We start from the raw sequence: 27505 nt of genomic DNA, 5'->3' as shown, positions 1-27505 counted from the left end.
TGACATATTTTTCTGAATCTGTTGTCAGATGACTGAAGGAGCAACAAAAGGAAATCAGATTTTTCTCTCCCCAACCTCCCACCACCCTCATCCTTCCTAACAACCTCCTACGCCCGTCCCATCCCTGCACCCCCGACTGCTGCATAAACATGCATGTAATTATGACATTTTTAAACAGAGCATCAGAGTGTTATGGTGTTTCTGTTGTTTGGGCTCAATTCCAGGTTCACATGGCATACATGAATCACATGAATATGATATGATAAATATTTAATATATTTCAACAGTTGAACGATATGTTAAATTGAAAAATAAGGTTTTAGTTTATCTCATTAAATAATTTGCGAAAAACATTACTTTTTTAAACCAGCTGATTGATGAGTTTAAAAGAGATTTTTATAAACTCTAATATCATATCTATATTTTATATATTTAATTTATCAAGGACTGTTGTCAAAATGAACATGAATTACCTCAGAGACAAAAGGGACAACAATAATTAGTGGAGATCTAAATCTGATTATACAACCCTGTCCCCTAGACATTAATAATCTGCTCCAGTAAATACCTTTTGTCAGAACAGAGATAAATGTTTTCTATTCATGTAATGAGGAAATGATGGTTATGAACATTATTCAACAAGTTGCAAATAACAAGACACAACATAATATCATTATCCTGTGTTTGCATGGTTTTATAATTTCCAGTGTGATTGCTGAAGAACACACTGTATATCTGTGTGGTAATAAGGCCGATGTTTGTTTTTTGTGTCAAACTGCAATGAGAGACAATGACAAACCTTTTCTTGGTTTTTACCAAAAACGCAGCTCTCAAAAACAAGACAGAAAACAACACAATGGAGGAAATATCACTTAGAACAAGTAAAATGATCTTTCAACAGAACAACAAAGCTTCACTATTTTTAAAATAAGTAAAATTAAAAAAAAAAGAAGAAGCTTGAAACCAGTGAAATGCTCAAGAAAAAAAAACTGCCTGGAGAGGAGAAACATCTTGTCAGACAGGGTAAGCATGTTTTACTTCTAAGATGTTTCATCTTACTTTGATTTCTCTTTTTTACTGTGAACCTGTTCTCCCTCTCTTGTCTCCATCACTTTCTCTCTCCCTTTATCTCCTCATCTCATGTCCTCATTTACAAAAGCTGAGCATTGATTGATGCAGTCTTTTCATTTTTATTCAGTGTCAGTGAAGAAGGTAAACACAGGGTCATTTTACATTTATATGCAAATATGACTGGACTCAGCAATGAAAACAAAAATATAAAGGAGCTACCTCGTTTTAACTTGAACTTTTTCAACTCGACATGGGTTGCAACCCGACATCAGGTGGATGGAATTAACGTCTCCTTGTTATTTAATTGGCTCAATTGAAACTAATGAGCCAGCACCATGATGGACGACCACTGTTAACAACAATGGCCGTGTTTCCCAGATTCGATTATTCTTAAGGACTTAAGAAGGTTCTTAAGAAGGGTTCAGCTAAGAAGGAGCGCTAAGATACGGGCGAGATGGCCTGGTTCAACGCACGATTCGTCCACTTTATATCTGACCACTTCTTTTTAACTTTAGAGTGTGTGTGCTGTTCTGACCTGAAAGCACTGACCGCCTCACACACACTAACCCACTGCACTTTGTGTTGAAGCGCCTCAACTTCATTGAGGAGCACATCCAACTCAAATTCGGTGAAACTCCTCTTCCTCCGAGTATTTCCCATGGTGTTAACTGATTGTGAAGAGAAGGGAATCCTTGGTGCAGGCCCCATTTACATTGATTTGCATATTTAAATGGTGGCGTGGACAGGGAGTGGCGTGGACTACATGTGCGCTCAATTTCATGTTGATGTACAAAAGAAAAGTGCTTGGGTACGCACACTGATACAGTACATCAGATTTTTTTTTGTGCGTTTCTGGATTTTAGCGTACGCCATGTTTCGGCAGGAAATCCACGCAAGTCTTTGTACATGAGGCCCCAGATTTACTACATCCACCACACAACACAACAGAGACATTGTACAACATCCTTGCGACTCCAGAGTAAAGTTACCGACTTTTATTATTATGCACATCGGAATAACTATCAATGTCCCGGCCTCACAAAACAGCATTGATATGTCTGTCCTTATCCAGATACTTCAGATATTGAATATGAATGCCCTGTGTCAGACTCAAAGTTGTGACCTGAATATTTAGATCCACACAAACAAAAACTTGCAAGATGTTGACGTGTTTCTCTCATTGTCACCAAAATACATCCATCAGACTATACATCTATCAGACGAGAGCTGCAGCCTCGACAACAGTTCAGTAGTTAACCTCTACTGGTCATTTCTAATAGGCTACCATGCCCACCAATTACAACTGATTACAAAACTACAAGGACTCACAAAGTGCATTGGTGCTGCCTGCCACAATGTGTTAGTTGGCAAGTCCTGCTTTTCTTAACTGTTAGGAAATGTAACTCTTACCAAACTGTTGTATGACAAAGGCAGGAAAACTAATTGACAGGAAAGTATTTGTATAATTTGTGGGGTTTTTTGGATGCGGTGACAGCAACACTGATTTCACTTCTCTCAGGAAAGGACTAATCTGCTTAACACATGATGGAGGTAAGGTGGGATGGTTAGCCCACACTGGCATTTTGTGTGTGTGAGTGTTCAGTTTAGATCTGTTCCAAGATAATCCGCTCAGTACAAAATGGTGTTTTCCAGAGAGTTGTGCCCCTAATAATTCCTGAGGCTCATGTGTATAATAAGAGAGACAGATAAATGGAAGTGAAGAGAAAAAGATTAGGAGATATTTATTTAAAACTGATAAACCAGGCTTCTGCTGGCACTAAAAAATCTTTGCATTGCATCAATGATGATCCATGATCCTGTGAGGGTATTTCCAGACTTGAGAGCACTAATTAAGTACACTTGTTGCCACAGCAGGTTCCATGTCAAGCCAAATTTATCTTTCTAGCCTTTCAGCACAGTTCCAGTCTCAGATGGCTGGGGTGAGCCCTGGGACTATGCACTAATTAGGCTATGTGTATATTATTTTGCCAGCATATGCTTGTTGAAGGCCTCAGAGGAGATATTTATCTCCTCAAACTTTGCAGGTTTCCCCCTCCCAGCCAAACATGACAGCCTGCTTGCTGATTAGTGCACTGTCAAGGGCTAATTACTGGGGCTATATCTCAGTGTTTAAGTTTAAAACTCACAAACGATGAACTGGGATTATCAACGGGGGAATAATAGAAATACGTATTCAAGTTAGAAACCTTATGTAGCTCTCTTGGCAACATTACTGGAGTTCACCTGGTATTCATAGTGCTGCTCTCACTCCTCCTCGTTTCCCATCCCCTACTCCTGTCCTCACTTTATGTACCTGTCTCTGACTGCAGAGTGGTGCGAAACAGCAGGTGTCAGTCTAATTAAAAACCCTCCTTGTTATATAATTAGATTGCAGAGTAAACCTGTGTGGAAACCATTATTCTCCAATCAATGTGTGCTCGGGTGATGGTTGATATGACAACTTTTTCTACAAACCATTTATATTAAAGGTTATATAAGGGTATATTAAAGAGGTTATTTCCACCAGTGTCAAGTCAGATTGGTATAGTACTGTATGTATAGTCCATTAAATTACAACTTACAGTATCTGCAACTCTGAGTGGGTGGTTTAATGCATAAAATCTCATAAACCAAGAACGGTAAATATGCTTGAAACTGTGCAGGTAAAATGTTTCAATATACTGTATACTGTAGACCAGGGGTGTCAAACTCATTTTAGTTCAGGGGCCACAAACAGCACAATTTGGTCTCAACTGGGCCAGGCCAGTAAAATAATAGTACGATAACCTATAAAAATAACTTTGAATTTTTACCTTTGTTTTAGTATATTATTAAGATGTTTACAGCTAATGAACTATCATTTTTACAAAACATAGGCCTATTATGAACAATCTGAAATTTCTTGATAAAAATATGTGCAATGTAAACAATATTATGCCTCTTCTATATAATTTTCACACTTGGCAAATTCATCCTGAGGGCCAGATTGGACACTCTGTCGGGCTGGTTTGGCCCGCTGGCCGCATGTTTGACACCCCTGGTATAGACCAATGTTTGACACCCCTGGTATAGACCAAAGTTTATCAATCAACCTTAAAAACTACTTTGACAATCAGTGCAATGCAACATTTATCAGTCCTGCTCCTGAGAAACCTGTCTGACTTTCCTTTCATTAAATCAGTAATAATTAACAAGCTCCAATTTTGATTGCTTATCTCAGTCTAAGGACACGAGATGAGAATGAAAGTAGTGGTTTAAAGGCAGAAATTAAACAAAAGTCCTTTGGGCTATGGATTTGTGACAAGACTTAGTGCAGTGCCTTCTGTTTCAGTTTGACCTCATGACACATCACATTTTCGGGCGGGCTGGCCACGCTCCACCAGTGTTGCTGCCTTGATCTGTTACGCCTCAGGCAGAGAGCCACAGATGACAGGACGGCGGTGAGGAGGCAGCACCAGAGGACACTGTTTTTTTCCCACTCGCAAGTGGTTGTGACAGGAGTTTTAACCAGTTCATCTTCCACCAGCACCAGCAATCCTGCTTGATGGCTGAGAGAAGGTTAGCGATATAAACCATGTTTTAAGACCCTATGAAGTGGATATGAATTTAAAAAAAAAGAATTGTAGTATTCGTATCATTATGATACATTTTTCAACAGTGGTAAATGATCCATATTGTTTTCTTTTAATTAGGTGGATTTTCTATAACCACAACCTGTGCCCTCGTAGTGACTCATGGTTTGATGCACTGCTCATATGCACAGTATGTTTGTGATATTATCTAACAACAACAACGGCACACAGGATATAAATAAATACTATTTATATAATGGGATAATCATGTCACAATGGTAGAATACTACCTCCCACACAAGCACATGTAACATCGTTGTCACAGCAGCATGAAAAGTGTGAGTGACAAACACATGACTGAATGTACAGCTGTCATCGACCTTCGTTAATGTTGTTGAAAGGATCAGAAATGACTCTTTATGTTGATGCTTTATGTTGTATCAGTATGCTGAGCATAAACTATACAGAGTGCAAAATGAATGTTTTTATTTGATGTAAAGCTTCTTATCCAAATAATCACCTCTGACCATCATACATCTTTTTAAAACAACTGCAAAAAAGCTGCAAAAAAAAAGTTTTTGTCTCTTACGTACTGTAGCATAAGATAGACGACTGATTTCCCAGAACATTCAATTTATTTCACTATAATTGGCTGAGATTGTATGTGAGTAAAGATGTGTGGACTTTAATTTGTCCTCTTATTCCTTTCAAATCCATCCTCAGTGTCAGGTCTTCCTATGTGGAAGTCTTTCTCTCGAGAGACACACCCTGCTGCTGGACATCTACAAACATTTGATGCTGCAGCTGATATAACAAGCTGCCACCAACATGCCGTCACCTCGGTAGCCTACTGCATATATGGCTGTCAGAGCAAACCGGACTCATACTGCAACAGCAGCAGTTAAGGACTAAGAATATTCCCTTTTTAAAATGTTTTTATTTAATTCATAAAACTAATATTACTATGCTGAATGAAGGTTAAAATTATCTTTCACATCAGTTAAGTGAATGGTGTGCTGTCACTGTTTGAGCAGCTAAAGCCAAAAATAGACATAAAGTACAAACATACTGAAATGGCAGCGATATCTCTCCTCACATCTGAGCACAACATGTCCAAAACAGTGTGCAAAACTGTGTGCATTTATCTTGTACTTTGTCTTTACTTTTATTTTATGCTGATGTTGGCCTAGTGGGCTTTTGCCCCCGGCTACCACCCGATGCATCTAACATTTTGGTCACACAGCCGATGACAAAAGTTGAGGCTTATCAAACTGAGATTGGAGCAGCCTTCTGGATAATGAACATGGGATTCTTTTGCCATGCTAGCGGCATGACTCGAGGGATGGAAATATACACGATCATTCAGTCGGCCTGAAATTTAGTTCATGTGAAATATCTCAACATCTATTTGATGGATTACGACAAAATTCAGAACAGAGATCCATGCTAATGACTTTGATGATTCCCTTTAGTGCCACTGACTTTTTTTTTGCTTTTATCTTGACAACTGCTGCATAAAATCGCCAGGAAATTTTGTTTCAGAAATCCATGGTACCAAAACGATGAATTATAGTCACTGGAGCAATCAGGCCAAGGTTACCACTTTATAGCCAAAAACTTGCAAAACATTAGCCTCTGTTTCAAATTCTCACTAATTTGCGTATGTTGGCAAGCTCACATGTTCCCTTACTGAACATGGTGAACATTGCTACTGTTAAACATGGCAAGGAAGCATGTAAACAACTGGAGATTGCTCAAAGCATCAGAGTGGTTGAGTCAGAAACGAGAAGTTGTTAGAGTATACTTTACTTTATCTGCCACAGTTACTGAACTAATTCTTCACAGGATGGAGATGGTTCCTGTACTCCCACGGAGATAGCCATGGGAATACATCATTAACCTGATGTACGGGAGGGAGGTGTCTTGGGAGTGAGAAAACTTGTAAAGGCTAAATAACAGCATCCGACAAGCTCACTAGAAGCTGCCTGGTTCACAGTCTTTTCTCTGAGGCTCGACTGACACTCAGACAGGAAGGGGTCCGTGACAGAAAAGTGCCAGGGAATTAAACTCACATTTTGCCCAAACCAGAAAAAACCCTGACTGAAGTATAACACTGCAGCACAATCTCTCTCTCTTTCTCTCTTTCTCCCAGTCCTTGTTCCCTCTCACAGCTTGGGCTATACGTAGGTTTGAGATTGAAGCGGAGGAGAGAGGAGCCGAGTCTTGACAGAGATGTGGTCGCCTTAATTAGGAACAACATAACCAGGCAGTGTGTGAAGACAGGGAAGGAGATGATTAATCTTGCTGGTTTGTTTCACCTCTTGAATGTCATTGTGGGATAAAAAAGGAAAAGAGGAGCAGCCTTTAAGATCCATGACATCGGTGTTAAGTGTGGAGAGAGCGAGGAAGGCCAGGAGGAGCTCCAGTGAGAATATGACCAAGGTTGCCTGGTAGTGAGCACAAGCAGGTCGAGGAAAACTGTTTGGAGGACTTATGTTGAGCAAAGGGAGAGCATGTAGTTGCAAAGGAATGAGAGTACCACTTCAAGGGTGTACTCCACTATGAATGATCATGGAGGGTCAGGGTTGAAAACAGTAGTGGGGCAATGGTTTAGCAGCAGTGCAATTGCAGAAAGTGCCGGTTCAGCCATTGCACTCTCTATAAAACAATCATTCTTCTTTTCACCGAGAGCATTTTGTGCAGCTGAAATTAATTTGTCAAGGGTTTGCAAAGCTGAAACTGTTGCCTCTGCCTAATGGAGATTAGTCAGGATCTTTCTACAGCTTTGCAGACTTACAAAAGGATCCACACGCCGACACTGGAGAGACGGTACTGAGCCATGGAAACAGATCTGAAATGCACTAAACTCACACACAGACACTCACATATTGATGCTCTGACATATAGTACAAGTGCTGCCTCAGTAGTGGTATTTCTGAGTGGTTGTCATACAGATAAAAACATCTATTGAAGGGAATTATTCATCAAAGCCTGGAAGACAACATGTGTAACAGGTATTTTTAAACGGTGGCTGTGGGAAAAAAAATCACACTGAGCTGTGAACATAGACAGCCTCACAGCAGGACGCCACTACGCCAGCCTGTGCTGCTGTGGTTTCAAAGAGGTCAGCACATGACAGCATCCGCCTGCGCTACAATGGTCAACACCTATCTATCTCTATGTCCAGTTCAATAGATTTATGACTTGTGACTAAATCACTGGAGTCTGTGGTTTACTTTTAGAGTGGTTACATGGAGTCTGAACATTTCCTTTCAATCAGTAAAGCTGTATCAGGCTTTTACTGTGAAAGCTGCAACAGGAAGGTTTCACAGAGATCACAGAGCTGGTGGAACATGGATAAAAGGCGCGTTATATCTCCACATATACTGCACCATTTATTCAGCACATTAGTTTCAAGGGAGGACTAGTGTGAGAGGAAACACCCGCAGTGAGCTGCTTAGACGGAGAACAGGGTCAGCAGTTGGTTTGTGAAAACCAACGCACCGAAAAACTACCTCGCTCACACCATGCTATAGCTCGTCACGGTTCAGCTCAATGCGAGTATTTCCGACCCTGTGGACAAACGGCTTTAGTGCCTCGTTGCTGTGACAAGATGATGTCACGCTCCTCTCACAGGGTTGCAGCAGCCCCCCGAAGTAAAGTCTGGTGAATTTAGTGTCACTACTAAGACGCTCAGTGGGTGAGCAGCACGGTGAAGGGCGTTGCAGTTTTTGACAGTGATGCTGTGTACTGTAAAAGCTGATACTATCAACACTATCAGAGTCTCAGTCTCCCTTTTACTCAAAAAAGAAAATATATACAGTATGTCCTTGCTACAGCTGGTGCAACAGAGCGAGAGATGAATCTAGAAGTGAGGGCATCTTCAGTTTACTCTTCCATAACAAATGTTTCAGGACCCAGAGGAGAATAAATCCTTCCCCCACGGAGGACAGGCTCCTGGCACAAGATTAATGCCACAGTTGTATGATCCATGCGAGGAAGACATGGTTTCCTGCATTTTAGTAAAGTCCTCTCAGGGGTCTCTGCACATTGAGGGAATATTACATAAGTCGCTCTCACAGGGGACATCAGCCTCGGGATGTACAACAGCATTTGTGGGTGTAACCGGGCAAGGAATGACAACAATCAGCATTTGGCTCTGCTCTATAGAGCAGTGGGAGACAATCAACAGAGGGACCACTGGGATTTGCAGGGAAGTCTTCGGATTATAATATAATTATTCATGCTAAAATGTAATGTTACTGGGGCTAGGTGCATATTAAAATAGGTGCTGGATGCAGGTTTTTACTCACGTGAGTCTAAATGTGAAAATATTCTAATACAACACATACGTTACAGCAAGAGAGGAATATTAAACCAAAGCAATTTCATGTCTGTGTACAATTAAGATGAGATAAACAAGGACACATTAACCAAACGAGGTGGTGAATACAAAGGTAATTTGAGCCACCAGACACACATTCACATTCAAATACAGGTGCACTGCCACCATCTCTCTCACTCACACACAAATATAACTCATAGCCCATCAGCCTTTACTTCTTCCCTTTGTTTCTCCTGCTGTTCTAATTAAATCTTGCTCTCATATTTGCTGCTACGCATCGTTAAGTTTCACCTTAGCTTCATTTCACTCCACAGTGAATCTTGTCTCTGCTCATTTTGCTCGTGGCTCCTAAAAGCGGCAGATGCCATCTCTGTCAGGACGTGTTCACATCTCACCCCTGGTATCTCCCATTACCTGCTAACTGTCACAGCAGCATGTCTGCCTGTCCAATCTGTATTTGTTTCCCACATTCTCAAGTGAAGAGCGATTCATCTTGTTCAGCAGTCTCCTGTCTTTTACACCCCGGCCTGTTTGTTGCCACTTTTGTAACCACGTCTCTTCCAGCTCTCTTCCAGCCATGGCCTTTTCTCGTCCCAGGAGAATTGAGTTAATACACCATCCAGCAATGATGAGACCACCAGGGTCTGGCTCCTCCACTTGTCCAGAAGAGGGAACTCATTTGTAGCACAGTTGGATGCTGTGTAGTGAAGGCTGACATGCCAGGAGGTCAGCGTGTCGCTTGGGTGGGTTTATCCTACATTTCTGAATGAGAGCTACAGAAACACTAATTATGTTTACGTCATAATCCATATGTGTGGTGTCAATATGAAGTGGCTCAAATTTTTCAGACTAATGCAACTATCCGTATTTGGTAGTCTAACACTTTATTTGACGCCTATCTCTATAATGCATTATAACCATACTTATAATGAGTTATAGCACTGTATAACTATAGTTATAAACACTCATAAATGATCATAATGCTTTATAACAATAATCATAACACACTATAAGGCATTTTATCATGACATATAAGGTCAAATATTATAATAGCGTTATAATGCTCTATGATCATGTGTTATGCTTATTGTTATAAAGCCTTAAGATAATTAATGAGTGTTTATAATGATAGTTATACACGTTTATAAGCCAATTATAACACATTCTAACTATATTTATAATGTATTAGCAATGTGGGCATTGTCATCGAGTTACTAACAATTATAACGTATTATAATACCAGACCTTATAAGTCATGATAAAATGCTTTATAGTGTGTTATGATTATTGTTATAAAGCATTATGATAATTTACTAGTGTTTATAACTATAGTTATACAGTGCTATAACTGCATTATAACTCATTATAAGTATGGTTATAATGAGTTATAGAGATAGGTGTCAAATAAAGTGTTACCCAGTATTTTTATAATACAGTAAGCTGTTCGTACAGTACATGCAAATGACAAACTCAAGAGTGATTTTCATTTCATTTTCCGGGGCTGACAGTTAAAGTAGTGACTCTCACTCTAAGAACAGGACTACAGCTGTACTTGCTGAGTGCTGCTCTGATGAACAAGTAATCTTGGCTGAGATGATTCTTGACATTTTGTCACTGGAAGCTCAACATTATAATATAATTTTCAGACCAGCAGGAGAAATGTTAAGATCTTACACTTGAGTAAAACCCTATAGTGCATTTTAATCACATAATATTCAATACCCTGCCTTCAAAACGCTTGTTGCACCAGACAAGGAATTACACTGGCAAAAGAAGGGACGGCACCTTTAAAAAGTGAGTCATATCATATATTATATTATTAGAGATGGAACACTAATATCTTCTCAACATGTGATTGCTACAGCTGTTAATTTTACCTCCATTACATAGTTGAATAATTTGATGTTTAAAAAATGTACCGCACAGAATGTGATTCTATGAATAAACTTATGGTAGTGAAGTAAAAAGTACAATATTTCTCTCTAAAATGAAACCACAGTAAATGTACTGTATATGAAATGAATAGGGATAAGTAGTACAGGAATTGAATTCAATTGCTATTTCTTAGAATAACCCTGCATTAAATGACTCCTTAATGTTCAAGAGTTAACTGGTAATGTAGCTTGAGTCTCGTGACTACAAGCTAATGGTGTGCCATTATCTTATTAACATACTGTATATCTATCAATATCTATTTGGTCTTTCTGCTGTGGCACAGTGACAAAAATGCCTGATGCAGAGTTCATTGAAAGTGCAACATGGCAAATACTTTAGTGTTGAGTGTCTGAGAGGCAGCTGTAAATAATTAGCTTGAACAATGAAGCTGCTTCTATAATTAATTTCTAAACATCAATTAACTGTCAGGACGAATTAAGTGCTTTAGTGTCAGTGGACAAGTAATTTAATTAATTCAATTTAATTTAATTTGATTCTGGGAACAATACTCTGAAGAAAAAGGTATTCAAAGGTAGTAAAAGTCAAACAAAGCCAGTGGAGTGTGTGTATCTTATGATCAGCCTGAAAACACCGCAGACCGACCAATTTCATTTGTTTAGTGCTCAATTTACATCAGGACAATGAAGAGTTGGGTGTGATTTGACAGGGAGCGACAATTATTTCCCTCTGACATGATGATAATGAACAATGTGTATCTATAGTGACGGCCTCAGTTGCTTTTCCATATTCAACTCCAGGCAGCTTCTCACCACAGAGGACAAAAGAATATCATTAGCATTTTATCTGACAAATAAAATCCAGGAACACCAGGTGGGACTCTCTGTTTGTCAGCCCCGCTCCTGCAGTGGAGACAGATGTTGAAAGAAAACCACGGGAGTCTCTTCATCTTGATCTTTGAGAAATTAATAAGCTGCACTTTGTGGTCAGTGTCAAACGGCAGAAGATAAAACTGGAGTCTTTGGTCTTAGACTGCAGTTTTTTGTTTTTTTTGAAGGCCATAAAATGCCACACAACAAATATGCTCTTATACCCTCCACTGGTGGCTGTCTGAGGAAGGAAAGCAAGAGTCACTGCTCTCATTAGTATCAGGACTTCAAGTTTCTGCTCCATTTGTTTGAGATCAGAATATTTCACCGAACAAACTGACTGATATTTGAGTCTTCCTGCACAGAATATAATAGCTAGGAGACAATAAAGTTATTTTTAATCCTGTCATTTATCACATGTGAAGGCAGGGATCCGCTGTACATCAAGGATTAGGTTTATGTTATGTCACTTATGTTAATGCAGGGAATCAACAAATGTAATGAGGTTTAAGGTGGAGAGATGTGTGAAAATTTGTTTTGAAACAAGCTTTTTTGACTGTGTCATATTATGTAACATAGTGTTACTGTAATAGGAATAAAGCATCCAGTTGGTAATGAAACAGTATGACTTAACTTTTACACAAATGTCACATGTGCTTATCCCAAACTTCAAAAAACAGCTTAATTTCACATATTGCCTGCTGTACTTGAGTACAGAGGTTTAATGCACAAGAAATTTGGATTTCTTGAACTGGAGCACGTGTCAAACCTGAGATGTGCGTAGCAAACTAAATGGTTTTTGAACTACACTGAAGTCTTGTTTTCCTCTTCCTTCTTAATGATCTAATATTGAGCAATTTCCTTGCAGCAGCAGCTTCATAAAGACGGAGCAAACTGGAGGATAACACAGGTAGAAGAGACGAGTCAGTCATTATGTCTCACACTGAATACATATGCTCCTGGGTGTCATTGTCCCTCAAATCAATAAGGGAACTCATAAAAAAACATTTTACATTTTTTATGAGGAAATTGTTTAATTCTGTTTAAGTTTTCCTCTCCTGCAATGTTACAAAATGTTGCGCTCTATAGCAGAGAAACCCTGACTACTAATGTAATTTGACATTTGAAGGTAATCTTCTGTCATTCTTTCTTTGGTTTATGACTTTAAATGATGTTCATGTGTCTCTAATTTAAATAGCAGCTCTCATCAATGAGGAAAATCAGGACTTCTCCACAGGGTTGCCTGACTCACTCACACTCAGTCACTTCCCACTCTGCTTCCTCTACCCTTTTTAAAACTCCTTTGCAACATGAACCTGCAAAACAGCCTCCAGGCTAAGACACCTACACACTGTATTAATTGAGTATCGATGAGGGTTTGGAACATGCAATTACACAGTCAACATAATTAAAACAAATATCTAAACAAATCAGTGGAGAAACGTGAATGCGGATGCTCTCACACAGGTAGGCTGGTAATTAAGTAGCAGCTCTGAGTCCGATAATTACTGTAGAACTGCAGTGTATATTACAAAGAGCACTGGTGTACAGAGATGTGTACAGTATAAAAGTGACGTGGTGAGATAAGTCGTCCTTCACCTTAGTCTCAAGTGGACACGTGCACGTGAGGCCTACCGAAGGAGAAGAGCACATGGCTGAAGGTTTGACACCTACAGTGAGAAGAATCTCATGCTATAACATCAACTGTCACCAGATCCAAACCTAATTTAACACTTATTGGTCTACATGTGCTAGACAATGTTCTGCAACATCTAACCTATCTACAGTATCTATCCAGAGACTTGCAGAATCAATGCCAAAGGGTCATGGAGTTGTTCTGGTGGCCTGTGGTGACCTCAAACCTCAGTAAGTCGGTGTATGTTAAGTTTTCTTGTGGCGAGCATTAATTTCCCCACGGGTAAATGTTCCACCCAAAAGAAGCCACAACATTGTTTTGCAGAGTCGCCATCACTGCACCCTGAACTCAGCAATGCCTGAGACGTGATAACTTTAAATAAATGCAAAGAAGCCAAAGTGGTTTTATTTTTTGTCCCACCAATAGCTAAATGATAATGGGTGGACCATTCTGCTGACACAACGCTGCACTCATAGGTCTCGTTATGTGAGACTGTTCTCAGCATAACTGAGCTGAACAGTGTTTACTTTGACTCATTTTTTCACAGATACTGCTGCCTTCCCCTTTTGAAATGCACTAAGGGTAAACTTTATTGTGATGCTTTCTTGGCAGTGAGAGCCACCTTCCTCTAATCCCTCACTGAGTAACGAGGGGCTCACTTTCTTTTTGGATCATAAATTTCATCTCTAGAGCACTCACATTATGAAGGATGCGAGAAACACAGAGGAGAAGAGATGAGTTTGCACTAAACACAGTGATATGAGGGAGAAAATGAGCTTCAGCCACTTTGATTTCTCCACAGGCTTGAACAAATCCACCAAAATAACACACACACACACACGTGGTTAGGTGTTAAGTTTGAAGGGCGGCAGCATAAGCGTCTATTTTCATCCCAGGCAACAGTCAACGCTCTGTTTTACATGTAAGTCAGTCACAAGGATTAATTAATCTAATTTTTCAGCTGTGAAATGAGCACACACCGATTACACACTATGATTAAATCGGTAAGTACGATACCTTGATGAATGAGGTCCACTGAGCCTCATATCTCTGGTGTTACTCTCACATTACCAGACATTTCTCCACACTAGATTTTGCACTGTTGACAGAGTGGGGGTGAACACACACACACACACACACACGCACACGGACAATGTACTGAATCCAATTAACTTGACCTGGATGCCTCAGACATCAAACTTAACTTTGTAATTTCACCACCATCATTATGGTTTGTGCATGCACGTGCCTGTGTGTGTCTCTCTGTGTGTGTCTGAGTCCTGAACTTCATTTAAAAAGATGCTGCTCATGAAATATTGCACCAGTCAGTTTATTCTGTGTCATTTCATGTCACATTACAGCAAGAAATACAGCTCACACTTATACATGTGCTGCATCAGCGAGGTGTGTGTCCACAGGTCGATAAGAATTGTGGTTTTCTGGAACTACACATTAACAACGTGACCACATTATGGAGACAAGACAAAAAAGACACTGATGTGGTGAAATATGAGTGCAGATGCAGCTTCAAGGTTGTTACAAACACACAAATTAAGTCTCTGAAACTACCAGCTCTGGTGTTATACTGTAACCAAGGTGGTGGTTACTGATTACATACTGATTGTAAACACGGCACCAATCTGCTGTTACAATGAGAGAATTGGGTCCTAAATATTTGGCTGAATTTTGTTTGCCAAAGCTTCAACCCAGCGCTCTGCAGTTGTGTCTCAGCGTGATTTAGGAACATCATTGTGGATTGCTGACAAACCTGTTCTATAGAGACCCCCACATAAAAACCATGGACCTGAAAACACATAGGACGTCTAATGCAGGCCGCCTCCATGCAAGTGATGTGAAAGGTACTGGTGGAACTAAATCCAAGTAATTAATGCCGTGCTAACAACTGAGCCGCTGCCGTCATAAAAAGCTGCAGGACCGTAAAGCTGCACCAAACCAGAAGCTGAGAATATTGTTGCCTTCAGAGAGATGATTAGCAGGAAATTACAGTATCATCAAACACACTACGTCTATGAAAGACCCAGAGCTTTTGATCATATAATTTGCACATAATATTCGGCTCAAACTCGGGTCGAACAGTCAGAAGCATCTGCTCTTATGGTATACTAGGTACATAAAACTGTATATTGATGACGCCCAATCAAATCAAAAATAGCAACCGTCAAAATTAAAATGATGAAGTGACATCAAAGGCAGTAAAGACCTTTATGTCAGGCTCCATACACCTCGGCCATCACTCCTTCTCGTTTTGTTTTCATGTCATGTGTCTGCCTGATTGCACATCTGGAGACAGGTGTGTGGGAGGTCAGGCCGCCAGCTGCTCCTTCATCATCCTGCTCTGACACCCTACAACCTCATCACCCCAACACACACTGGATCTGCTCTGGACTCACTCTGCCCGGCTCGTCCTCTACAAGGAACAGCTCCTTCCTGACCTCCTCCTTCTCCTCTCAGCTTTTTCCAATCTATTAATAAATCTTTCTTGGTTCACGCTCTTGCCTCTCTTCTCCTGTCTCTATGTGTCCGCCACTTGGGTCCCATGCAGACAAGTCTTAAAAGTTTGGTGTCTCAGTAATTAAAAGATATTAAAATGAAGTGGCCTGGTTTAAAATGCTCATACCCTAAACTACACCAGAACCATGGTGGGTGAGAAAGCTGCTCGTCCCAATCCACCAAACACATCAGTGCATCTTTCTGGGGGAGTGTTGGTCTCTCGTGTCTCACATGGGAACAGTGTTGATGCCTTTTATACTTACTGACAGCAGAGAAGGTTTCTCACCCAATTTCTTTTTAGGTCAATATGTTTTTATTTGGCTCTGTCAGTGTGATCCCCATATATACACACATGTATAATGTATACAGTGTCAACTTCTGTCATCTTATTCCCAATGCAGGAGACACCAGCAGTGGTATAATAATATGATGCTGCTGTATCTAGTCTTGTTAGTATGTTTCTTACATGTGCTCTTGTTAGTTTTCATATGGAGGCACCAGCAAATACTGTTTTTTTTTTCTTTTCTGGTTTGACAAGGTGGCAAAATCTGACACCCACAACAGCACTCAGCAAGAAAATCAACATTTCCCACTTAATGAGATGACTGTGTAAAGGCTGCAGGGAGAAGTAGGGTGGGGGTGGGTATGAATTAAGTTCAAAGCAAAAACTGTTTTCATTCCTTTGTTTTAAACACCAACTGAGTTCAGTATGGAAAAATAAAATGTAAACGTCGGCCAATTGCTCAACTGTCACCAAAATGACAGCAGAGAAACAGTTACAGCCTCCAGCAGTAAAAAAAAGACCCAATTAACCTTGTCTGTACGTATCTGCACCACAGGTGATCCTCACAGATTCTGGTGTTTGGCAGAGGAATGGATTTGCTCCTGTAGACAGGACCTCCACTTGTCAATCATCTGACAGAAACCATCTGAAAATCTGCCTATACCCGAGAAAAACGTTTTCCCACCTCGAGCCCCAGCATCTGCCCCCGCTGACAGGAAGTCATGTGTGTGTGGTGCATGTCAAAAACAGCACATGCAGTGAGAAGTGTCTCGGCCCATTTAGATTTTTTTTTCTTCCACATTTTGTTTTATTGCAACCTTATGGTGGGGTAAAAATGAAGAAAAAAAATTCTACTCCCCTACGACAAAGTAAAAACAACATTTTAGAGATATTTGCATGATATCACATTGATGAACTGATTTGGAAAGACCCACACCTGTCTCATGAGGTGTCACAGCTGACAATACAACCGAGGAGCTGCCTGCGGAGCTTTAGAGACAGGATTGTATCGAGGCACAGATATGTGGAAAGCTATACAAAAAAGATTTCTGCTGAATTTAAGGTGCAAGAAAACAGTGGCTGCTGTAATTTTAACGGCAATGAGGTCTGGAAAAACCAGGACTGTTCCCAGACCGGACTGCTCAGTCAATCGGTGTCGTGACTCGTGATTGTTATCACGTCAGTTCAATCCTGGATTCATCAGACCAGGGAATCTTGTTTTGTTGTGGTCTGAGAGTCCTTTACTGTAGGTGCCCGGTGATGGTCGTCCATCTGGAGGAATGCACTGTACAGTAGTGATGTCTGGACTGGCTCTGATGTCATTCAAATCTGGATACATGTATACATGTAACTCATCCAATTATTTTCCAAGAATTAGAGACCTGCACCTCTCATAGTGCTATAATTTCTCTTTTTACATTACAGTAACATATCACTTAAGTGGGCCATTTCCAATTAACATTTTGAGGAATAATTTCTCAATAAAAATAGTGACAGGTGTTTTCACAATACAGTGAACACAGTCTGATTCTTTCAAAAATAAAATTCTGATTAAAAAAACAATAATAATCTCATGCCAACATCTGGCAGCTGTCAAAAATGAATAATAAACCGTAAACGAGTTCAGCCATGCAAACAGTCTAATTAACACCTGATTAAAATATGTCATAATAATTAATAATCTTCTCATACACATAGAAAACAGCAATTCCAGTCTTAACCAGAATGTTGATTCTTATGCCTCGGCCCACCCACTCCTCACATTAACTCCAGTGCCTGCAGGTTTAACTGTGAGCCACCACTGTGCAACACTAGTAGATTACAGGCCAAACAAGAAGTGCGGAAAAAACAAGGATGTGCGAAAAATGTATTAGGTGTTAACAGAGCGGGTCAAGTCAAGTCACTTATATTTGTCTAGCACCAATTCACAGCCCAAGCTATCTCAAGGCACTTTTCAAACCGAGGAGGTCTGGGCCTGCTCTTTCTAATAATATTTACAGTGACCCGGCAAAATGTGACGGGGGCATTTAGAGGCACCTCAGCTGAGGCCAGAGTCTGAGTTTCACTGCTCTAGTGGAAAAACTTTGACAGTCAATCTCATGTTAGTCAAATTTATATCTTTTCTTTCAGGTCATTGGTTTTAGTTATAATGGATCTCAGTGGATTCAACAGCACGGATCTCACCAAAAATATAGCTTTAATAGAGTGACATGAGTTCATGTCACAGCTTCATTCTTGTTGAAGCTCCTGAGCTTAAACTGAGTATTTTGAGAGTTGAAAAGTTACTGGTCAATGTAGTTACGTAAGATTTTGTCTCCATTTTGTGTCCATTTGAGTATTTATCTGCTCTTTTATACTGCACTGTAAAATAAATGCACACTTACTGGGAGAAATATATATAATCAAATCCGTTATCAAATATGTACAGTCCTTAAAAAGACTATTAGGGCAGTTTCCTTGAAGAACAATCAGAGACTATTCCAACTAATAGACCAGAGTAAAGAATTAATCTACCTCATCAATAACTGTTGAATGGTCCAAGCCTCATAAAACATGTGCCCTTAGGCAGTGGATCCAAATCATCCAAAAACATGACTCAGTACAAATTTATTACAAATTCATTACACTGAGGATGTTTATTCTGAACCCACATTGTGACTGTATGATAATGAAGGAAAGTGTCACCCACAACAATGGTTCGGCTTTGATGTGTTTTTTATTGCTTTTGCAAAACACTGGGATTCTAATGCACAGAGGAATACGACAACACCGACAACATCTGTTCACAGGGTTCATGTATTATTGCTTTTTTTCCACAGGATTTGTGGATGATAAAATGTAAAATAATAGCTTCATTTTTCCCTCAGGTGATCCTGGATTTTATCAGAGCGAAGTAATTTGTAGCAGACGTGCCACACGCACTGTGCAGGATTTTAAAAGGTTTATTCACACTCTCGTGCCATGTCAACAGTATCACAGCTCATAGAGCAGCCAAACTATTTAAAAAAATGCAGCCTGTAATTAAACGCATCTGTCACAAAAGGGAAACTGTCACAGTAAAAACAATTTAGAATTTATATTGATACACATTGATACCTTTTTCTAAAGTGTATTTTTCACAACAGTTTTATGTGCTGTCTTACATCTTGTTGTATTTTGCGCCTTCGTTGCTCGCCCTGGGCAGTCTACCGTTACTAAAGTTTGATTATATGTTTGTTGATACCCTACCCTCCAATACTGAGGCCTGTGGCAGATCTACCAGAGCCTGGGGCTATTTCTGTCTCACCACACAACTGTTATAGACACTAACATCTTATATAAATTACTCACTGCATATACTCGAAAAGCAAATTGATAACTGTTTGTCAACAACCTGCTGACATGACTCAACATCATCACAACTGGTGGCTGCTGCTGTGTGACAAAAACTGGGTTTCATCTGTTATTTTATAGAGGCTCATTTGTCAAAGCTTCTGTAATTAAGATGTGTATAATTAAAGTTCTGCATCAGCTCATGTGTATGATGAATATGCACAGAAAAAGCAAAAAATATACTACACAGCTCTGACCCAATCTACTATAATGTGATGTAATGTACTGCAGACAGTGTATACGATGTTATGTAGCCATTACATATTATTGGCATTACGTAAAACATGCATATAGATTTTAATTAGGTCTGTAGTCAGACGTAGCGGAAGTCATGCTGGGCAGAGATGTTTGACAGAAGACATGTGTTGTTCAACATCACGTCATAGTTTCAAGGGAGTTGAATGAATGAGGTGGAACAAGCAGATGCTTTGATTAAGAACAAACTGCCATATGCACACGTTTCCTTTCAGGATATTATATACAGTACTTCCATTGATCTATTGTACTGGACATGTATACCAGTACATGAATAAATACCTATAAGACATATATTCTACTTGTACATCTACGTAGAAGATGTCTTGGATTAAAAAACAGTTTCTACACCACAGCAATAACCACACTCAGTAACACAGTGCAATAAGGGATTGTGCAATTGGCAGATAGAATGTATGGTTGTGTGTTTGGTTTTTTTTGTCTTATTTAGTTTTAACTTTATTTATTTCAGCTACTTTTTTGTGCTGTTTTATAGTCTTTTATATTCTCCTCGAAAGTTGCACTGACTGGTTTGCCATTTTAATTTAGTTTTACATATTACAATCTGACAAAAAAGGAAAGTATATACTGTTCTATTCTCTGTAGAAGATCAGTTATGAAATAATATATTTATCTGTGTGGTTGTAAAATACACATCTGGCACATTAGTGTAGTAATTACTGTCAAAAGACAGCCAGCTCAGTTGAAGCTCCACATTTCTGTTTGTATGTTTCTTCACTGAGAGAAAAAAGAAAGTGTGCCCTCTGGGATCAAACACCCGCTGATTTCCAGTTTTCCACTTTTAGTGACTGAGTCGAATTCATTTAAAATAGGCTTTCACCCAACCCAGCCTCCCAGGCTTCACTGCAGACCACTTACTGCTGCACACAGCACAGACTTGCAGTAAATTACACCTTTTCCACATCAAGATTTTAATCTAACCCCTTTCATTCTTGTCTCTAATCATCACAGAGGGTGACAAAGCAGCCAGCCACAAAGACCTCCAGTATCTGGCAGATTGTGCTGGAGGAGAAAAAATTAAACACTGACTTTGCTCACTTAGGGAGAGAAGGGGGACAAAGTGAACAAATTGAAACCGATGCCAAACTGGCCATTTGCCATTTAAGACATTAACAATAAATGATGAAGACCAACTAACTTACATAAAGACTAATTGACCTCAGTGTCAAAGACCTTACAGCACAGGACTAAGACCACAAAAAGCAAAGCTAAAACACATCATAATGCATAGTATCCATAAATCACAGCAGGAAACTGCACTGAAGAGCAAATCAGTCTCTTCAATGAAGAGGCATCTTAAATATATAAACTCCCATCTACAGTATCTATATATACACACACTATATTCATCCATTAGAGCATTATGCACATATCTATCCACAGTCAGGGTCAACAGCTCTGCCAACAAATTTGGATGATGACCCAGCTCAGAACAGGACATTTGCAATCAGCATTCAATCCCTGATCTGAGGGTGATGTTAATATTCTGCTGACAGTGTGACAGTGAAAGTTTGACCACTGCACTCTGCCTCCAACAGCCACATCCTACAGGCAGACATTCCTACACACAAACCAGGCACACAGATATACACACAGAGATCCAAAGCCAATCATAAACGCCATCAACTCACAGGATATCACAGAATATAGACATAATAAGGGCAAAATCACAAAATATAAAAAAATATATAGTCAGATTTGATAATGATTTAATATAATAGACCAACAAGCAAGACGGCATGTCAGATTTGATTTTGTGATTACAGCTGCTCTTCCCAGAACAAGGACCCTCACAGACCACAGCATGCATCAGGCCTCAAGGCCCAAATGCAGATGAAATATAGGGAATCAGGCTGACCGAGCTTCTGCAGAAGGTCAGACTTGCAACAGGCAACAGAAAACTGATGAACACTGCAGCAACAACTGGAAACAACCCAGCATAAATTATCTGACTAGGAGAAATGGAAAATGCACCCTCTCCATACCGGAGAGAGGTATAAGCAGCTGCAGCTGTGAGTCAGGCAGTCAGGAGGAAAGTCAGTGAGGATGCCCAGTAGGCAGGTATGCTACGTATGGCTACAGCTGGACAGTTTACAATAGGCTACACATGAAGGCAAAGAAGAAAAGAGTCTGAGGCTGATGAGTGGTGTGGTGCAGAAACTAATTCACATCAAGTTTATCAAACCAGCAAAGCAAAGACAGGAGGAAAGGAAGAATAACCTGATGTTAGGGCGTGCTCCACGCCTTCTCAAAGAAGGTAAAATTCAACTTCTTTGCATAATGAAGTTTATTTCATTACACCTGCTGTTGCTCACAACGTCCTTTGCTCCAGGTGCTGGATTCACATCTCATCCGAGCTTCACCCTGCAGCTTAATGAGGTGAACTGCACCTCAGCTACAAAACAACGCGTGTATTCCCAAATAATGAGAGGATTTAGTGGGACCAGCCTCTGACACAAATATGCTTTCATCACGCACAAGTCTTTGGCACTTTATAACAGATACACGCTACGCATAATCATAGTTACAAAATAAAATAATTACTAAAGTGACTGTAATTATATACTGAGCACATTAGTAAATTGCAGGTTGCTGCTGTCCTTTAACTGAATGTTTAATTGATTATTGACATATCCCCTTCTCGGAACACTATAATAAAAAATGTGGGATTTTCTAGCAACTGGAAATTGGAGCTGGCCTCTCTAAACGTTGTTAGAGATGACTTGTTTACAGAAATCTCTATGTGATCTCACAATACTGGCTGTGTTTTATCTCTCCAGCTATTTGGAGGTAAACACAGAGCTCCCCAGGACGGGGCAGGCAGATGAAAACCACATAGGTGCAGGTGAATACATTATACTTCAGGTTCTGATATCATACGAGGAACTATACTGCAGATATACTGTAGAGATGCCCCTATATTCACCATATCACAAACAAGAGTCACTCGTTCCCTCGTCCACGGAGCAATATAATCTTTGTGTCTTTGTCAAACTTTGAAATATCTGGGCCACTGTCTGCACGGTGGAATGGCTCGAGAGGAATCTCGGCTGCTCGTTTATCCACTGACACGCTCTGAGCACAACGATCCCTCATGTGAATTTTCTTTTCATTCCCTCCCAGTCATTCACTATTCCTAAGCAGTCTGGGGCTTCGTTTGATTCAACAGGCCATAAATCATCACGGAGGTGGTGGAAATAAACGAGAAACAATCTGCCCTCCGCGGTCTGCCCTTCTAACGATGGACTGAATGATCAAAAGCTACAGTAGAGGTGTTAAAGAGTGTATGTTTCGTGTGTGTGTGTGTCTGTTCCCTTTCTTCTCCTGATTTGAAAGCATTGATTTCCAGGTTAAGGAAAATTAAATGCACACCCTGTAGTTTGCTGTATGGAATCACTACGGAGGAGAGGGTCCATTTTCCCACACAATCCTATGCTCCACTGTTCTCATCTCATCCTGATATACTGAGGCACTTTGTTGGATGAACACTCCCTGGAGACATTGTTATGCACAAGGAATGTATATGTGTGATGACAGCCACTGCCTCACCTTGAAAGTCAAAGTCAACCTCCCACCAGGACCCACAGCGCATGTTCACCCTGTCCCCTGTGCATTTACTTCTATGTCATACTATATAGTATGTGTGCTGTTAGGGCACCTGTTTAGTATGTTAATATATGATAGCACCTTTGACTGTAATTCTAACACTGACACAACACTAGTGTGATTATTCCTATTGCTCCTATTATTAAAGTCCTTTCAAAGGCACCAAAACTCCAGTTCTGTGTCCCCCAGTTTTAAAAGTGATGACAGGAGCACAGCAACTTCGCTCTAATTGATTATTCAACAACTACTTCACTGAACCACAGCCGACTCTGCATTAAGCAATCTGACAAAATTTGAGTATTTACCCAATCTCTTTTAAGTGCAGTTTCAATTGAAGTGGAACACAGGGGAAGGATTGTGAATTAAAAAAAAAAAAGAAAGGAAAAATGAAAGAAGAGGCCGAGAGAAACAGGGGGAAATCAGAGCTAGTAATATAGGTCAGTGGTTTTACCTGGCCCAGAGCAAAAGGACGCAATCACAGCCAGTATACAGACGTAACTGAGGTAGGGCATCCATGACACGCTGTTCTGAGAATAAAAAGCAAGAGGGAGAGAGATGATTTATTACAGCTTCTTCTGTTTTATGTTGCTTCATTACAAGATATTTCCTTTTTACCTATGGTCTAATGAGGACAGATTGATCAAAAATATTGACAATGTCCAAGGCACAAGAGGAATTGTGGTATATTTTGTTCACACTGATGATATTTTGTTCACACTCTAATTGCACAGCAGGACTGGGGACCTATGCACTACATGTGTGTAGACTACAAAGAGGTCAGCGGAGCAGGAGGAGCAGCTTACCTGGAAATTGAGGAACACTGTGAGGAGGCTGAAGAAGAACGCCATTGCAGCGAAACCAAATATGAGGAGGGGTTTCCTGCCGATTCTCTCTATCACTAAGCCCTGGAACAAAAAAAAATAAAGTTTAATGTCAGAGGTGGTTTCTGTGCTCTTGTGATTACAGACCTATTGATAATATACAGCACTGCCAGTGGCATGGCTCTCGAGATGACAATGTTAGTCAGTCATCCTGTCAATCCATCACTTTGTTACAGACCGACCTCGACAATCACAGCACGAATTGTAATGAAATTTCTAACGGATTCTTGGACCCCAGGGGTGTGAGGTTTATTGACTGACGTGAACATGTGACTTTTTTTGAACAGATGACTTCTCCGATCTCACTATGATGTTGACTTTTTTTTCTTTTTTTTTAGGGAAATCTCTTGTCATATCTTGCAGGGAGTCGACATGGAAAATTGGTGAAAAATAATATTCATGGTGTCCAGAGGATGTATCCTAATCACTTCTCATTAAGCTGCATCTTAACCTTCAATATCATCCAAATCTAATGACATCCCGTCCTGTTAACTGTGATCGATAGGTGACCGTCTCTCTGAGATGCTGTGCACTGCCTGAGCTTTCTGAAATCATACTGTGTGTGTGCTATATGGGAACATTACATCACAGTCCAGAGCACAGAAATAAACACTAGTCTGAGGGCAACGATTTGCTGGAGGAGGAGGCAGCATACTGTATCAGTTTTCTCCTTCTTAACACTTGAAGTCACCAGTAAATTCTACTGACATAAATTCGGTGGTGAAGAATAACATATAAATAATGGATCATATACTGTAGTGACATAGGCAAAGATTTACTCATACACAATACTGCAGATGGCTCATCAATAATTCCACAGGGACGTCTCACTCTCCACCTACTGTAGGTGTTTTCTAGTGGGGGGTCACTCGGTGCAGGGCAGAGGATGGATACCAGACTCTATCACCGACACAATCAACACCAGGCTTCGACCCAAGCAAAGCCTCGGCTGTACACCTTCCTCCATCACGGCCTCAAGGGATTAAAGTATTCATGGCACTGCCCCCAACTCACCAAACCACAGGGATTTGATGAGGTTGAGGAAAAGGTTACTGGTGTTTGTACAGCATATATCCCTGAACAGAGGGTATAACGTGAAGTGCTTTTCAATGTGTATAGGTGAGGTGTAAGGGATGAGCTGGTTAACCTCACAAGACGCATCGGATCAAGGTTTTTCCTTCAGTTTCAGAGTTTGTTTTGAGCTTTTTCTCGCTGGCAGCAGGTTATGCCCCAGAATCTATCTGATTTAGATACGTCTATCCGTTTTGTGTGTTCGTGTGTGTGTGCCTCTCCAAACATCCCACTGGTCCCTGAAGGCACAAGACATTTCTCTTCGAGACACTACCCACATTGCAGCCACACACACACACACACAGACACACACAGAGCCGCAGCTCATTACAGTTTGAGGATGTGAGAGACTGAATATTTATGAACCTCGCAGTGTGGGTGGGTACGTGTGTGTGTCTGTGTGTGTGTGCAGACCTGTATGACAGAGATCACTGAAGTGTCAGTTAACTGTGGGAATTGTATGTGTGTACGTTGGGATCATTGTGTGCATCCTCATTCAGTTGTTTCTTTCTGTGTACAGACATGGGCCCAAACATACACAATCCAACAACTCCAAAACGCTCTCATGGACAAGTTGTGACCTGCACATTCACCACGCTATGAGATAATAACGGAGCGTTAACAGACAGAGTTGTTTCAGAGGGAAATTCATGCAAAACCACTGATGTGCGGGCAGTTTTTCAGCAAGCAGTCTCTGCATTTGCCTCGGAAACACCTCTGTCTGGTAACGTTCTGTTATTATCTCATAGCGTGGTGAATGTGCAGGTCACAACTTGTCCACGAGAGCGTTTTGGAGTTGTTGGATTGTGTATTTGATGAGTTTGATGAGGGAAACCAAGAAATCCCATGAGCCTCCATAGCGTAGCTCTGAGCAGCTCGCAGCTCTGCTCCGCCGTTCTAAAAATAGCTTGCACCGACAATTAAAGGTAACAAACCTACTGCTTTGACTACACTGTAGGGATTATGACAATGGGCCAATTTGCCAAAATGTTGAACTATTTCTTTAAACCTTGTCCTGTCCATGTATTAACACCACCACCCGTGTGTGCGTCACACACACGCTTTGTGCACACAAACACAATTAACTACAAATGAAGCTGGATTAAATGGCCACTCTCTAATATCCCACTTCTTGGCAGAGTGACGACGTCAGCTCCTCATGGTTGGCAGGACTCAAACATCCGGTCATTATTCATCACGTCAAGAAGCAGATGAGCCATTGCAGACAACTGTCCACAGCTTAAGGCACCACTGGCCCTTCACCATCCCTGCATAAATCCTTGGGAGAATGAAGCTTTGAATGAAGAAGTCTGTCACACAGATGCACACCGACAATAACGCTGTGATTGTTTTCACACTCGTGACAATCAGCGCACAAATTACCTCTGAAGACAAAGACATTAAAGGAGAATACTGATAGGCTGAACATTGATGTTGTGTAGTCGGGAAGCATAGCTGAGGAGATTAGAGAAGATATTTTTGCCTTAGTGCTTCCAGACGAAGTCATTTGTCGATAATCATATTTGTACAGCATGGAAAGACAACTTCCAGAGGCCTGAGAATTACTCAGGCTAGAAATTCATCACAGTTAACACGAAACATTCATTTAGATCTGTCAATCTGCATATTACTATCTGTCCATCAATCAGGGAAGCGGGTAAATGTTCATTTGTACCTCTGTATTTTCATTCTTCACACTGTTGTAGTGTGACCCTAACCCTACCATAAGGTCAGCTTTTGTGTTGCGTGATAATTTGTTTGTGTTTAGACTTCATTTTGCCAAAGGGCCACAAGAGTGTGACGACACAGTTGCGTGCGCATGATTTAATGAATGGTGGCACACAGTCCACGGTTCTTGTGTGTTAGCCAGCCGTGTAGTGACAAGCGTGCCGCAGTTAAAAGGCGAGGGCCCAGTAGGGCACAAGAAAAGGGGGCAGGAGGTCAGTGAAGAGCATTGTGCATTAAGTAATCATACATTATGCCTGTTTTTCCCTTCTTTTTTTCCCCTTTACATGTGTTTTATAATAGCCGTGTTATAATCACAATATACTGAATAAAAAATGAGATTATAAAATGGTGTAAATGAGTTAAACAGAGCTTAAGGAGGGTTTAAACAAGT

The 27505-nt window shown here is 40.4% G+C and overlaps 1 protein-coding gene across 7 annotated transcripts in view; it reads right to left on the bottom strand.

Annotated features, from left to right (window-relative positions):
• The window catches only part of slc2a9l2 (solute carrier family 2 member 9, like 2), a 117889-nt gene that overhangs the window by 20770 nt on the left and 69614 nt on the right, over positions 1-27505 (bottom strand). For all 7 annotated transcript variants that reach the window (XM_085776097.1, XM_085776100.1, XM_085776099.1 and 4 more), the window contains 2 exons: positions 24238-24339; positions 23886-23961 (listed from right to left, as the gene is read on the bottom strand). In XM_085776097.1, coding sequence (XP_085632223.1) covers positions 23886-23961; positions 24238-24339 — 178 coding nt within the window. The remainder of the gene's footprint in view (positions 1-23885; positions 23962-24237; positions 24340-27505) is intronic.

Source organism: Trachurus japonicus, chromosome 5, assembly GCF_045865225.1.
Source record: "Trachurus japonicus isolate A0001 chromosome 5, Traja_1.0".
NCBI classification, from domain to species: Eukaryota; Metazoa; Chordata; class Actinopteri; order Carangiformes; family Carangidae; genus Trachurus; species Trachurus japonicus.
The sequence above is the reverse complement of the archived record's forward strand: the minus strand, read 5'-3'. Positions and strand labels throughout refer to the sequence as shown.